Here is a 14212-nt window from a genome sequence, read left to right as displayed (position 1 = left end):
TAAGCACAGAATTATTGTGGTCTGGTTTTATACACTGCACAAGGTGGATAATAGTGCATTTTAAAATGACTACTGGTTTTTTTTCTCAGACTACGCGCCTGTTTGCTGTTGTTTTCATTCGACTTGACGAGTACTATAATGGATAACATCGACAACCATGAATTTCATGCCCTGTCATTTCTTGTCTTCTCCTGGACTCGAAAGTACTCGTAGTCTAGTACAAAGGATGAGCATCGACAATATAAGAGGTCTTCACAGGCAGCCACCAAAAGATTTATCGATCAATTAGTTCTGCTCGTTACTAGTATCTGAAAGTAACAAACAAATATGAATTTTCATGTACCTGCAGATATCATGTGCTATTTTACTACCCTTGTTTCACTTTTCATGCTTAATCTAATCACAATAATATCAGAATCTGACCCTAAACAACTGAATAACTAAATGTCATATGAGCACAAAGATACCTTGGGCTGTTTTTCATGCAGGTATGTTTTTCATTATACTTTGCTGCAATATTGTGAAATTAAATAAAAACCTAATCACCAGCTACTCTGACGTCATATGGAAGCAAATAAAAGGCAAGCGTTAATCCTCAATACACACTAAGAATTCTCCTACATCATGCTTGCTTGTAATTCTAATGTAATTTCTTTGATGTTAAAACTCTAAGGACACAAATCCAGCACTACTTTCATCTCCTTGATATTACTGTCAGAGAGATTTTTCTTGACTGCATAATTAATATTTTCATGGATTGATCAAGATGGCAAGCAAGTAGATTTATTTTCTCATTCCCACCTATGCATTTTGCAGAAATGACAAATTCTGTTTTTTCTGATAATCCAGACCTTGTTACTTGTAGCTGACAGTAATAGCTGTTATGAACAAATTTCAAAGTTAGTCCCCATACATTTCACTCAAAATAATCCTTCAAGTCCTAAAACAAAGGATAGAATCACTGTGGTCTTTGCCTTCAACTTAGAGTACTACTGTACTACAATGAATAAGGATCGACGACAACCATAAATTTCATCATCTGTCTTCAGTTTACATATCGCAGGCACATGCCTGTCTGCTAGCCACCAAAAATAGTACATACAGAGACATTCATATACGGAGTGATCATGCAAATACAAGGTCTTTTCAGTCTCTGATCAGCAGAAGACAACTAAAAGTCTAAAACCTGATGAAACCGCCTGCCTCGTTACTTGCAGCTGAGAGTAACACACAAAGTGCATATATCTATACCACCTGGTATTGTTATGTGGTTTCGCTTTTCATGCTTAACCTAACACAGAATATTAGTACAAGATTTCATCAAAAGCTACACATCTACATCACTGCTTCAATTAAACAAACTGTGACATTTATGAGGTCAGAGTTATCTAGGGTATTGACACAGGGACACGGCTACTTTGATAAGGACTAATTGAAATTATAACATTCGGGACTACTAAAAATGCAAAAACCATTGCAGACGGGAACCAGAATTTGCACTATTATATGTATATACTGAAAAACAATATATCACTCTGCAAGGACATATCTTTACATATACATTTACACAAAATAACTTCTCACCAGTGGCAAATATAATTCTTAAGCAAATTATCCGTCATTAATAGGATAAGTAAACAGTATTTCTTCATCAGAATCCTAACAGTAGGTACATAATTACTGGAAAGCATATCTCCAATTATTTTTTTTGCTGCAATTCGAAACTAAAATAATATAAACCTATTCAGCAGCTACATGCCTGTTCCTATCATAAGTTCTTCAACACTAAGACTCCGTATAAGGACACGAACCCCATCAAAACTACCTTCATATCAGTATCCGAGAGGATATTTTTTTGGTTTATCATATAATATTCACATCCTCCCAAAATTTGTTTTGCTGTCTGCACTCTGTAATAAGATCACATGAACTTTCGGTAAATACACAGTGAACAATTCTCATTATCCAGGACCATTGTGATTTTCGTTCCGGTCAACATGGTAAGCTAATTTGCCCCACACATGCATCTGGCAGAAATGACAGATTCATCTTGTGCAGTGAATCTAGACCTTATTACATGTAGCTGAGAGTAAAATATCAGTAATAAAATATTTTATTTTATTAGCAAATTTCTTGACCTATACATTGTTTGCTTATATATAGTGTCTACCATGGACTCACTTCATTACACCTAAACCAGTACACAACCTAAAAAAATTTCAACCCCTGCCATCATAATTAGGGCAAAAAAATAAAAAGACCCTGCAATCAATATTACAGCTTCGAGATCAAAGAGACTGCAAAGATTAGCCTAAAAAACCAAGGGAAATGTCGCTGGAAGGGGACTACTTTCAAAGTGTTCATATGTACATATACCAAATTCTCATGGAAGAGAATCAAGAGGTGCCCATGTTCCCTGAGTCTGCTATCCAGGCTACCGAGAAGTCCTTTTATGAAGTCCTAGATGGAAAGGTCCCTTCCCGTGATTCTCCACATAATGATCCTGTTGGTACTTGCCATGAAGAGTTCATCAACAGTACTTCAAGAGTTGCACCAGAAAATGTGGTGGAATCCAGTCAAATACCAAATCCAGGTAAAACGCAAACCTCTCCCACTGATTCAGATCATTTAAATGATTTTGTTCCATCTATTCCACACTCATCAGCCTCTTCAAGCAACAATATTGATCGTCTTGTCCAAATGCCCATGGAAGATGATCAATATTTGTCTGTGTTCCATGAGTCAGCTATCCAGGTCCCCGAGAAGTCCTTGTATGAAGATAAGGTCCGTTCTGATGATCCTTTTTGTACTTACCATAAAAAGTGCCTTAACAGTACTACTACTGTTGAGTTGGAAAACATGGTGGAATCCAGTCAAATACCAGGTCCAGGTGGACCACAAACCTCCCTCATTAATTCACATCATTTAAATGATTTTGCTCCACCTAACCCACACTCATCAGCCTCTTCAAGCAACAATGTTGATTCTCTTGTCCAAATGCTCATGGAAGATGAACAATACGTGCCCGAGCTCCCTGAGTCAGCTATCCAGGCTCCCGAGAAGTCCTTGTATGAGCAAAACGCCAGTTCTGATGATACTATGGGTACTTACAATGAGGAATTCATTAACAGTACTTCAACAGTTGCACCAGAAAATGTGGTGGAATCCAGTCAAATACCAAATCCAGGTGAACCGCAAACCTCTCCCACTAATTCAGATCATTTAAATGATTTTGTTCCATCTATTCCACAATCATCAGCCTCATCAAGCAACAATGTTGATCTTCTTGTCCAAATGCTCATGAAAGATTATCAAAATGTGTCCATGTTCCAAGAATCAGCTATCCAGGCTCCCGAGAAGTTCTTGTCTGAAATTCTGGTACAAAACATCAATTCTGATGATCCTATTTATACTTACCAAAAGAAGTGCATTAACAGTAATACTACTGTTGCATTCGAAAATATGATGGAATCCAGTCATATACCCAATCCAGGTGAACCACAAACCTCTCTCACTAATTCACATCATTTAAATGATTTTACTCTACCTAATCCACACTCATCAGCCTCTTTAAGCAACAATGTTGATCCGCTTGTCCCAATGCTCATGGACGATGATCCAGATGTGCCCACGTTCCATGAGTCAGCTATCCAGGCTCCCGAGAAGTCCTCTGAAATTCTGGAACAAAACGTCAGTTCTGATGATCCTATTGGTACTTACCATGAAGAATTCATTAACAGCACCTCTATAGCTGCATTAGAAAATGTGATAGAATCCAATCAAATACCAAATCCAGGTGAACCACAAACCTCTCCCACTAATTCACATCATTCAAATGATTTTGTTCCTCCTAATCCACACTCATCAGCCTCTTCAAGCAACAATATTGATCATCTGATCCAAATGCTCATGGAAGATGATCAATTTGTGTCCATGTTGCAGGAGTCAGTATTCCAGGCTCCCGAGAAGTCCTTGAATGAAAATCTGGAACAAAACGTCAATACTGATGATCCTCTCGGTACTTATCATAAAAATTGCATTAACAGTACCACAACTGTTGCATTGGAAAATGTGGCGGAATCCAATCAGATACATAATCCAGGTGAACCACAATCCTCTCCCACTAATTCATGTTATTTGAATAATTTTGTACCCCCTAGTTCACCCTCTTCAGCCTCATCAAGCAACAATGCTTCAAAGGGGAAGAAGCATCATCATGAAGAATTAAGTACTACTAATGACTGCCTTCCAGAAACACAGAGTAACAAGCAATTGGCAAGAACCTCTGAAGAAGAAATTGATGACCTGTCAGACATGTTAGACAAGGTCTCACTTTGCCCTGATTACAATACTACTTGGCAAACCAAGGAGTCTGTGCTGCAAGTATCAAGAGGCAGGAAGCCTCAAGACAAGAGAAGGCAACTGGTGGACTTAAAAAGGCTTCTAACTCAATGTGCATCATCAGCATCAAATGGCGATATTTTGGCTGCTGAACAAACTCTTGGCACAATTCGAAGCCAGTCTTCACCACACGGAGATGGAACACAGAGATTGGCACACTACATTGCTACTGCTATTGAGGCACGAATACATGGAACCGGGACAACACTATATGCAGATAGTTGTATGATGGGAATATCATTTGCTGATACGCTAAAAGCTTATCAGTCGTATTTTACTGCAGTCCCGTTTCAGAGAATGTCAAACATATTCGCCAACAAGGCTATCTACAGACAGACCATGGGAGCAACAAAGCTTCACATTATTGATTTCGGCATTTCATATGGATTTCAATGGCCATGTATCATCCAGGCATTTTCAGTAAGACCAGGCGGGTCACCTTATCTTCGCATCACAGGAATTGATTTTCCAGAACCTGGTTTTCTGCCATCAAAGAGGGTGGCAAAGACAGGGACTTGTTTAAGTGACTATTGCAAGAGATTCAACATCCCATTCGAGTATAACTGCATTGCGAAGAAATGGGATTCCATTCAGCTAGAAGATTTAAAGATCGTCGAAGGTGAAAGGCTGGTCGTCAATTGTCTGTACAAGTTAAGGCAAGTGCCTGATGAGACAGCTCTAGAAAGTGGTCCACGAAACGTGGTATTGAAACTAATCAAGAGAATAAATCCTGAGCTGCTGGTCCTTGGGGTACTTAACGGCAGTTACAATTCTGCCTTCTTTAAAGCACGGTTCCGAGATGCTTTAGCTCATTTCTCAAACCTCTCGGACATGTTTGAGGCTACTTTAGCTCATGAAGATAAAAGCAGATTGATTATAGAACAGATAATGCTGGCAAAAGACGCGATAAACGTCATAGCCTGCGAAGGAACAGCAAGGGTAGAGAGGCCGGAGAAGTACGAGCGGTGGACATCCAGGATCATGAAGGCTGGTTTTATGCAGACACCTTTGCCAAGAGAGATCCTGGCTGAAGTACAAGGAAAGGTTAGGCTGCAATACAACAAAAAGTTTCTCGTTCGTGAAGACAACAATTGGATGTTGCAGGGATGGAATGGAAGAGTTATCTATGCTCTCTCCTTGTGGAAACCTGTCCAACAATGACCATTACATTTGTATTTTACAATGTAATAATCATTCCACTGTAATCTGCCTAGCCCGGAAATGTAATCCCGACGTTTTTCTAGCACAGGCACCAGCTTCGCTACTATATAGTCTGTATTCTAGAGTTGCTTCGTACTAGATCTGAAACACAAAGGGCGCTTACACCCAGCTCACGAGTTTAAAATGAGAGGAAAGCTAGTGAAAAGTAAGTAAAGTACTTTCACCTCCAAAATGGAGTGAAAGTATATTACACACATACATTATTACCAACACACATAATCCACCAGGACTAAAACAGTCTTCAAAGAGTATTATAACTCAAAAGGAAATCCAGTAATTATTTGGAAACATAATAACAAGAAATCCGATCGTCTTGCCTGAAACGCAATAGAAGGAAAGAAACACAAATCCAAGGAAGAAAAGAAAACATGATAACTGAAAAGAGCAGCAACGTTTTCATTTGCAGTCGGCCTGGATAGGGGTCTGTTTATGGGTTGTAGAGATGCAGATCTCAGTTACCGCCATTCCTGACAGAGCTCGAACTACCACCATGGACTTCATCGGTATGGCTCTTAAATGCATCAAACTCGCAGAATGACTTGAGGCAGTTCATCCAGCCACATATGAACATCTTTCCTTTCCCCATATGAATCTTCTGGATTTTGTTGACCGGCGCTTCACAACTAAGCAAACAAAAAAAATAGCTTATCTTTATGATTTTATCAGGGTAACAACAGAAGAACATACTTTTTGATACTAAAATTATGATGTTTATACAACTATAATCTCCATTGTTAATAAGATGTATTGATCTACTCAGGCAACAAAATACAGTACAAGATGACAGATGTGTGCATTAATTTGAGCTTACATGTAGCACTCAGAATTGCTTTCCAAGGCGCAGTCCATGCAGAAAGCATGTTCACAGGGGCTCTGCAACAAATACAAATAAAATGGATGGTAGTTTGCTATCAAAAGTTCAGATTGATCAATATTAAGTGACAAAAGATCTGAAGGTTTACATTGACTGAAACTAAATCAAAACCCACTATATGAATTGATTTAAGAAGATTTAAAACGCAAAAAACAGATGGCATGAAAATATTTAGTGGGGAGATAAAAGTAGAGAAGTGAACTCGAGTTATAGCCTTTAGGCAAAGATAAGCTAATTGTTCTATCTATAAAAAAACTTGTCATGAGATACAAAATAAACAGACCAAGTGTTATCCTGATTGGATAATATATTTATACACTCACATCTTGAGTACTAAGGATAAAACTCCAGGAAATTAATGAGCTTGCAACAAATAAAGGAAGACAAGGAGTGTTGGAAGGAATTATACCAGGCGACCATAAATTGCAATCGGTATGTTGCATTTAAAACAAATATGAACTTTATCTCCTTCTTTGTTACCACTGCGAACAGTGGCTTTAACTTTCTTTACAGGTGCAGCAGCATACGCATGTCCAATGCCTTTCGCCACCGACAGATCAGATATGATGAGGTGGCTGGGACATGCTGCTCTGACATTTTCCCCTGTCCCAGGAATTTTCTCCCCTGCACATTCAGAGGACGAACCCTTCTTTGAAAGGATGATCTTAAGTGGCCCCGGCTTCATTCTAATAATACAATCACATAATTGGAAAGAGTAATTAATGAGCATTAAAAATTAAATCGAAATTGTGTACCAAGATTGAATTACGGAATCTATAATTGCAACAACAAACAGATCAGTAATCCAATCAAACTTAACAGAATATTTTCATCAACAAAACATCACTTCCAAGATAGAAACATAATCACAACACTTACTTGATTTGTTATGATGATTCGCCCTTATCACTTGCTCACAAATTTATTCTCTTCTTCTTCGGTGCCTTCTCTAATAACTCTATGGACGAACTCTCTGGAACTCATATGAAGACTAATATACCAGTGACACGTAATGTGCCCAATATAACAATGCCACGTAACAAAGAGAAACTCCCGTATTTATGAAAACAGGGGGCCGGGTAGTCGGTTTTCTCGTACCATTTAACTGCTAAACTCCAAAACCGTAGAGAGCATTTTAGGGTATAGTTCCAAAGACAGTAAAGATGGCAACTTTAGCTCACCAGGAAGCTGTTGCAGCATCAAATGCAACACGCCCAGGCCCGGCTAACGGGACGTGCAAGAGTGAACTCGCTTGGAGCCCGTATTTAGAGGCAATTTAGGGGACTGATTTTCTGCGTCCTTTATTTATTAAAACAAAGAAAATTAGAATGGCCTCATTTTGAAATAAAATAAAGAAAATGACATTTAAATTTATCTGCAGAATCTCCGATCCCTGAAAAGGCATAAAATAGTTTCTAATATTTTAATTCTTCTCCATATAACAGCCTAAATCTAAAGAGGATTCTGAACTGCAACTGCGAAATTCACTTGAACCATTAATCATGTTGTACGTTATATAGTCATACTCTATTTATTCTAAATTAAATATTTCTAGTTCAATTAAAACTTAATTAATTGCTGTTAATATATAATAAATCTTTCCAACCTCTGGTGGTTGAATGCTAAATATATGTTTGGTAAGAAGTGCAGACACATATTTCACCGTTCATAAAAAATTTAAATATATGAACTCTCTCAAACATCAGCTCGTTACAAATTATAGTTCTAACACAATACAGAACACCATTAGTGAATTTTCAGATTAGGAAGCACCCGTTATGCTTATAGAAACATACTTGAAGTATGGAACAAAACACAATCATTGTTTTCAAAGCAAACTTAAAACTCGAAAAACCAAATAAATGAAAGCATAAGTTTAAATAAAGCCCGACCAGCACGGAGGCACACATGATACACAGCAACAATCAAGTAAAGCTAACAATGTAACACATGTAGGGCACAAGTAAAAAGAGGCAAGTATTTACAAAAGATAAAATAAAGATGCAACTATAGAGTAGTACAGACCATAACTATTTAGGAACCAAATGTGATGCATGAGCTAAGAATTATCAACATTATAAGCGGTAAAAGGTTTTAATTATCAGATTGGGGTTTCGATAGGTTCCTAGATGGGTTTAGATATTAGCTAATTTTCTATTCTAGTTGGTCCTGAATTTCTTTCAGATTCCTCTTGAGTTTAGACTATTTCCCTAGTCTATAAATACTCATATCTTGAAATCTTATAAGACAATCTTTTATTAAAATAAAACCTTTCAGAGTTTTCCCTTCATTTTCTGGTGGATTCAAAAATACTTATTAGTCCTTTGGCTATGATATTTTCTCGTATAAGAACATCAACTCTTATATCATTATTGATAACACCAAAAGCCTTAAAAGCAACACATCTCAAATCCTGAAACACACCTAAACCCTAAATCATCCCGACGCATCCCAAAACCCAAAATCATAACACTACTTTCTACAGAGATACAATTCAGTCAGTTATGCATAGTACCTATAGGTAAAATATATATAGCCAGTATTCTTGCGCAATGGTTATGACATCAGTTCAGGTCCTTAAAGAGCATAAACCGGACTATGTTTATATAGGTTGGCAAATGATTTAAGTAACCTCTGTACGAATAACATATACATATAAGAACATGCACTTTCTCGGCACCCTGTATGGCTGTATACATATAAGAGCATGCAGTTTCTCGGCACCCTGACTAAACAGCTATACAATACGCTCGTTAAATCAAATGTTACAGGCACAAAAGTACTAAGTAAAATGAAAACCTAACGGGGAATCTTAATGTCCTCGGTTTTGTTTATCACAATGAATGACTTGTAACATCGCAAGGCTTATCCCCTGTCGTCCCAAGTCATTTGTTCACTCTTGCTCATCCCGGGATTTAATTCATTCAAACACATAATAGCCGAGATTTATTAGAACATATACTAATTCGTAAGACATCTTACTCATATTGATAAAGAAAAATTAATCTTTTACCTTATTACATAATCAAGTCCACTCAAAATGGGTTTCAAGATTACACAAGAATTACACAAAGAATTATAATGCATACAGCTACTCATGAGTATCATGAAAAAGAAAATTGATATTTAAAATCTTTGCTCACCAAAATAACAACAGCCCTGCTTGTCTTCATTAAAGCTGTGCCTACGCCGACGACCGGAAGTTCTCTCATCGCCGGTATTCCAAACCTCCGGCAACTTCCGAAATTCTCGCGAATTAAAAGCGACAAAGACACAGTTGGGCCGAGCATAACCATGAAAATGAGCTGTATCAAAATTTGATTAACTTTATATTTGTCAAAGTTGTTAATTGAAGAAATGGTGGAGCTTCTAACAGATAATTTATTTTTTTTTTGATAGAGTTCTAACAGGTCGTTCGGTTCACGGGTCTGGTATCAGCTATGATTTTCGTTCATTACATACGCATACCTAATGTTTGGTTAGATTTTTTTTCCCTTCAAATCCATGCCTCAAACCTACAATGTATGAGATTTTCATACTCAGAGGAGGAGGTGGGTATGAAACATAGATTTGAGAAATCAATTTTGATTGTCTTATTTTTTATTTTTATTTATGTCATCAAATTCAAAATGATATTACCAAATTAAGTTGATGACTCAAAGATATATAAAAAAATTATTTCAAGAATATTTTTAAATTAATTATAATTAATCACTTAAAAATATTTATATTAGATATATTCATTCCAGCACTTAACAAAACACATGATATTAAAAATGATACATCAATCTCATACCACCTCAAGTCGATTCCTCATTTAAACCCCATACTCCCCTCCAATCAAACGACCCCTAAAATAATATTTGGATCCGATACATAGAAATATTATAATAGTTAATAATTAATCTGACGTAAATGATTGTATGGTTGCAAGCAGGGCTGAGCAAAAAAACAAAAAAAAAACCGTAAACGAACCGAAACCGGTGAAAACCAAGCCGAAAAAAATCGATCCGAAACCGAAACCGAAAAATGAAAAACCGAACCGGTGTTATGGGTTCGGTTCTGGTTATTGATTAAAACCGAACCGGAAAAATCTGAACCGAACCGATTATTTTAATAAATAAATATAATATATATTTATATGAATTTAAAAATAATTCCAGAGAAAGAAATAACTATTTTCATTGTGTTGATAGTTATATTAATGTTAGAATTTAAGAAAAACATATTCTGGCTGCTGTCAATGTGACCTGTTTGATTTACAGATGAACTTAAAGTTGAAACCAAGCAGGATATTCAATGCTTTCTGCTGGTTCCAATATACCGTTAATGCTGCCCTTTTTTTTCTTCAAAATACTTGGTATAGTGAGCTAATCTGTTGCTGCCATTTGTTATTAAGTAGTTACAGACACCTGCTTTCTGAAGTTTTAATTGATTTTAAGCAACTCCTTCCTTTGGAAGGTAAAGAAGTGTTAAAACATTTGGAAAAGAAAAGGATATCTATTATCTGCTTCGAAAGAGTTCTACTATCAGCATGAAATTCATTGCACTATTTTTCTTTGACCATGTTCAAGTTGTATTTATTATTATGTCTAGATTACACGCATTAGTTTGTCTCGTTTGTATATTGTTTTTTATTCTTTTATTTATCGATTTTATAACCGAAACCGAGCCGATTACAACCGAACCGGGGTTTATTAAACCGAAACCGAAATCGAATCCATACCCATGGTTGCGGTTTTCGATTTTAAAAACCGAAGATATATGGTTGCGGTTCCGGTTTCACCCGGAAACCGAGCCGAACCGGCCCATATTCTCCCCTAGTTGCAAGCCTTGCAAAGTATAATTCAAATAGATTATTTAAATTTTTTCTTATAAAAATTACTTAACTTTTAAAAGTTTTTTAGGATAATTTAGACCTGAGTTATAAAATTATACACTATATATAATTAAAATATGTGTTAAATATAATAATTTTTTTAATTTTGTCATATTTATTATTAAATATTTTATTTTTTCAATTAAATAAAAATTTTATATTTCGAAGAGATTTTAATTTAGGGTTTCCATAAAATTTAGTGACATCTGAATTTACAAACAGAACGGGATTTGAATTTGCAAATATTATCATTAACCTAATTAGACTAGTAATCGAAAGCTAACTTATATATATTGACGATTAAATACACAACAAAACAGTTTCTTCTCTAGGGTTATCACTAGGGGTGAGCAAAAAAAACCGAAAAACCGAAACCGAGCCGAAAAACCGAAAAACCACACCGAAAAAAACCGAAACCGACAAAAACCGAAAAAAACCGTAGCTCAACCGAACCGACGGTTAACCGAACCAACGGTTACGGTTTTACACCTAAAACCGAACCGAAAAACCGAACCGCTTATATAATATTATATAATTTATTATATATTATATATTTTATATAAAATAAATTATTACATTGGTATTATTGATATATTATCTGCTAAGTAAGGAACTATCCACCTCAACTATAGTTACAAGTCAGCAAGTTACAGCAGTTTGTTATATTTAAGTAGAGAGAGAGTAGTAGAGTAGTTACTAATTAATATCATTTTCATAAAGAGATACTGTGTAACTAAGCCTTGTACTGAATTCTGATAATTTCTAAGTAATGCAAGTTCGTTTCCTTAAAAAAAAAAAACACTGGGCTGATTCATACTTTACATTTCTAGATCATCTTTACATACCGTAATAGTGCTCATGTACTTCATTTCGATTATATTAATAAGTATTTATATTTTAAATATTTTCTTTTTTATTTATTTTGGTAAAATACGTACTAATGAATAATATTTAATTAGTGATTATACCTTATTTTTGTCTCTTGCTCACAAAAATAACCGACGGTTAACCGAAAAAATCGACGGTTAACCGAACCGAAAAAAACCGTTTGAGACGGTTCGGTAACGGTTTTAAGATAGAAACCGAACCGAATCGATATGTACGGTTCGGTAACGGTTTTAGCTAAAAACCGAACCGAACCGACCCGTGCACACCCCTAGTTATCACACAGTGCAGCTTCTTCTTCAATTAAGGTTTATTCTACACTCAATCAAACGTACACACAGGTACTTTTATATGGTTAATTAATTCGATTTTATCAGGTTCGATTTTCGAATATTAAAAACGTTAATTTTCGAGTGCACTTTGTTCTTGTTTAAATTTGATGTAGATATTGTGATTGATGATCATCACTGCTAGAAAAATCGTTAATTTTGAAAGAATATTTTTGGCAGAAGTTAAATTCGATGGAATACTGTTGAAATTAGTGACTATTGAAAAGTTGAAATTACGCTGAGTTCTTTGTAGTGCATGTTGATTTGTTCTTCAAATTTTAGCTATTAATTTGTGTATAATCAAAATTCTGCTATATCGATTGTCAGGAAATATGAGGCCGATCTTGATGAAAGGGCACGAAAGGCCATTAACGTATTTGAAGTATAACAAGGAGGGTGATCTCCTCTTCTCCTGCGCATTAGACAGAAACCCCGCTGTTTGGTATGCGGATAATGGAGAGCTTTTAGGCACTTACCGTGGCCACAATGGGGCTGTCTGGGGTTGTGATGTTAGTCGGGATTCGAAACTTTTGATAACCGCAAGTGCGGATCGAACAGCGAAGCTATGGGATGTTCAAACGGGGTCTGAGCTGTTTACGTTTGAATTTAGGTCTACTGTGAAATCAGTTGAATTTAGTGTTGGAGATAAGCTTGCTGTTATTGCAACAGACTCCTTTGGTGAAATGTCTTCTGCGATTCATGTGAAAGAAATTGTGGGAGAGCCTAGTGAGCAGTGCGGTGATTCTGTGATTGAATTGGCACAGCTTGGAGGGAGAAGTAATAGAGCTGTTTGGGGGCCGTTGAATAGGACGATAATAAGTGGTGGTGAAGAAGGTGTTGTTCGTGTGTGGGACGTTGAGACGAAGAAAGTGATTTATGAGTCGGATAAGGAGACTGGTCATCAGAAGGCTGTTACATCACTTACAAAATCAATAGATGGTTCATGTTTACTTACTGGTTCCATCGACGAATCAGCTAAGCTTTGGGATATCAGATCAATGAGACTTGTCAGGACATATAAGGCTGAAACCCCGGTTAATGCAGTCACACTCTCTCCACTACTTGATCATGTCGTGCTTGGAGGTGGTCAGGATGCATCGAGTGTTACAAATGATCCTCGTGCTGGCAAGTTTGAGGCCAAATTTTATCATAAGGTCCTTGGAGAAGAAATTGGATCTGTGAAAGGACACTTTGGTCCGATAAATGCATTGGCTTTCAACCCTGATGGAAAAAGTTTCGCAAGTGGAGGTGAAGATGGTTATGTGCGATTACATCACCTTGATCATGACTACTTCCACATAGCAATTTGAATCGAGTTACTTAGTTAGGTTGCTACGTCTTTTTTTTTTCCGGTTTTAGTCGAGTTATTTTCTGGTTTATATGTTGACGTTATGTTCCTTGTTATAAACAAAAGTGTGGTTGCATTTTAAAACTATTTACATAGGTTTTTATCTTTTCATGTAGTTTAATCAAAGTAAATGCTATGAGATCCTGAATATATACTGAATGTTAAATGTTAACTATAATACCTATATACTAAATGCTAATATTAAAAATATTCATCAGGTAATCTTGGAACACTGGGTAGATATGATATGAACGTGATACATAAATAAATTACAG

The 14212-nt window shown here is 36.3% G+C and overlaps 3 protein-coding genes across 3 annotated transcripts; 2 read left to right on the top strand and 1 right to left on the bottom strand.

Annotated features, from left to right (window-relative positions):
- Positions 1 to 3441: 3441 nt before the first annotated feature.
- On the top strand, positions 3442 to 5710 carry LOC135152420 (scarecrow-like protein 11). The gene has a single exon (XM_064092691.1). It carries the CDS (start codon positions 3463 to 3465, stop codon positions 5560 to 5562), a length of 2100 nt encoding a protein of 699 aa, XP_063948761.1. The 5' UTR covers positions 3442 to 3462; the 3' UTR covers positions 5563 to 5710.
- A 47-nt stretch (positions 5711 to 5757) lies between these two features.
- Positions 5758 to 9919, bottom strand: LOC108216620 (E3 ubiquitin-protein ligase HAKAI homolog). The gene is made up of 6 exons (XM_064092692.1): positions 9640 to 9919; positions 7678 to 7795; positions 7376 to 7604; positions 6906 to 7182; positions 6434 to 6495; positions 5758 to 6245 (listed from the first exon to the last, which is right to left on the bottom strand). The coding sequence occupies exons 4-6, from the start codon at positions 7179 to 7181 to the stop codon at positions 6074 to 6076; spliced, it is 510 nt and encodes a 169-aa protein (XP_063948762.1). The 5' UTR covers position 7182; positions 7376 to 7604; positions 7678 to 7795; positions 9640 to 9919; the 3' UTR covers positions 5758 to 6073.
- A 2608-nt stretch (positions 9920 to 12527) lies between these two features.
- On the top strand, positions 12528 to 14017 carry LOC108217168 (eukaryotic translation initiation factor 3 subunit I-like). Its single transcript, XM_017390011.2, has 2 exons — positions 12528 to 12601; positions 12917 to 14017. The coding sequence occupies exon 2, from the start codon at positions 12922 to 12924 to the stop codon at positions 13897 to 13899; it is 978 nt and encodes a 325-aa protein (XP_017245500.1). The 5' UTR covers positions 12528 to 12601; positions 12917 to 12921; the 3' UTR covers positions 13900 to 14017.
- Positions 14018 to 14212: the final 195 nt, after the last annotated feature.

The sequence above is a fragment of the Daucus carota genome, chromosome 4 (genome assembly GCF_001625215.2).
Source record: "Daucus carota subsp. sativus chromosome 4, DH1 v3.0, whole genome shotgun sequence".
NCBI lineage: Eukaryota > Viridiplantae > Streptophyta > Magnoliopsida > Apiales > Apiaceae > Daucus > Daucus carota.
The sequence above is the reverse complement of the archived record's forward strand: the minus strand, read 5'-3'. Positions and strand labels throughout refer to the sequence as shown.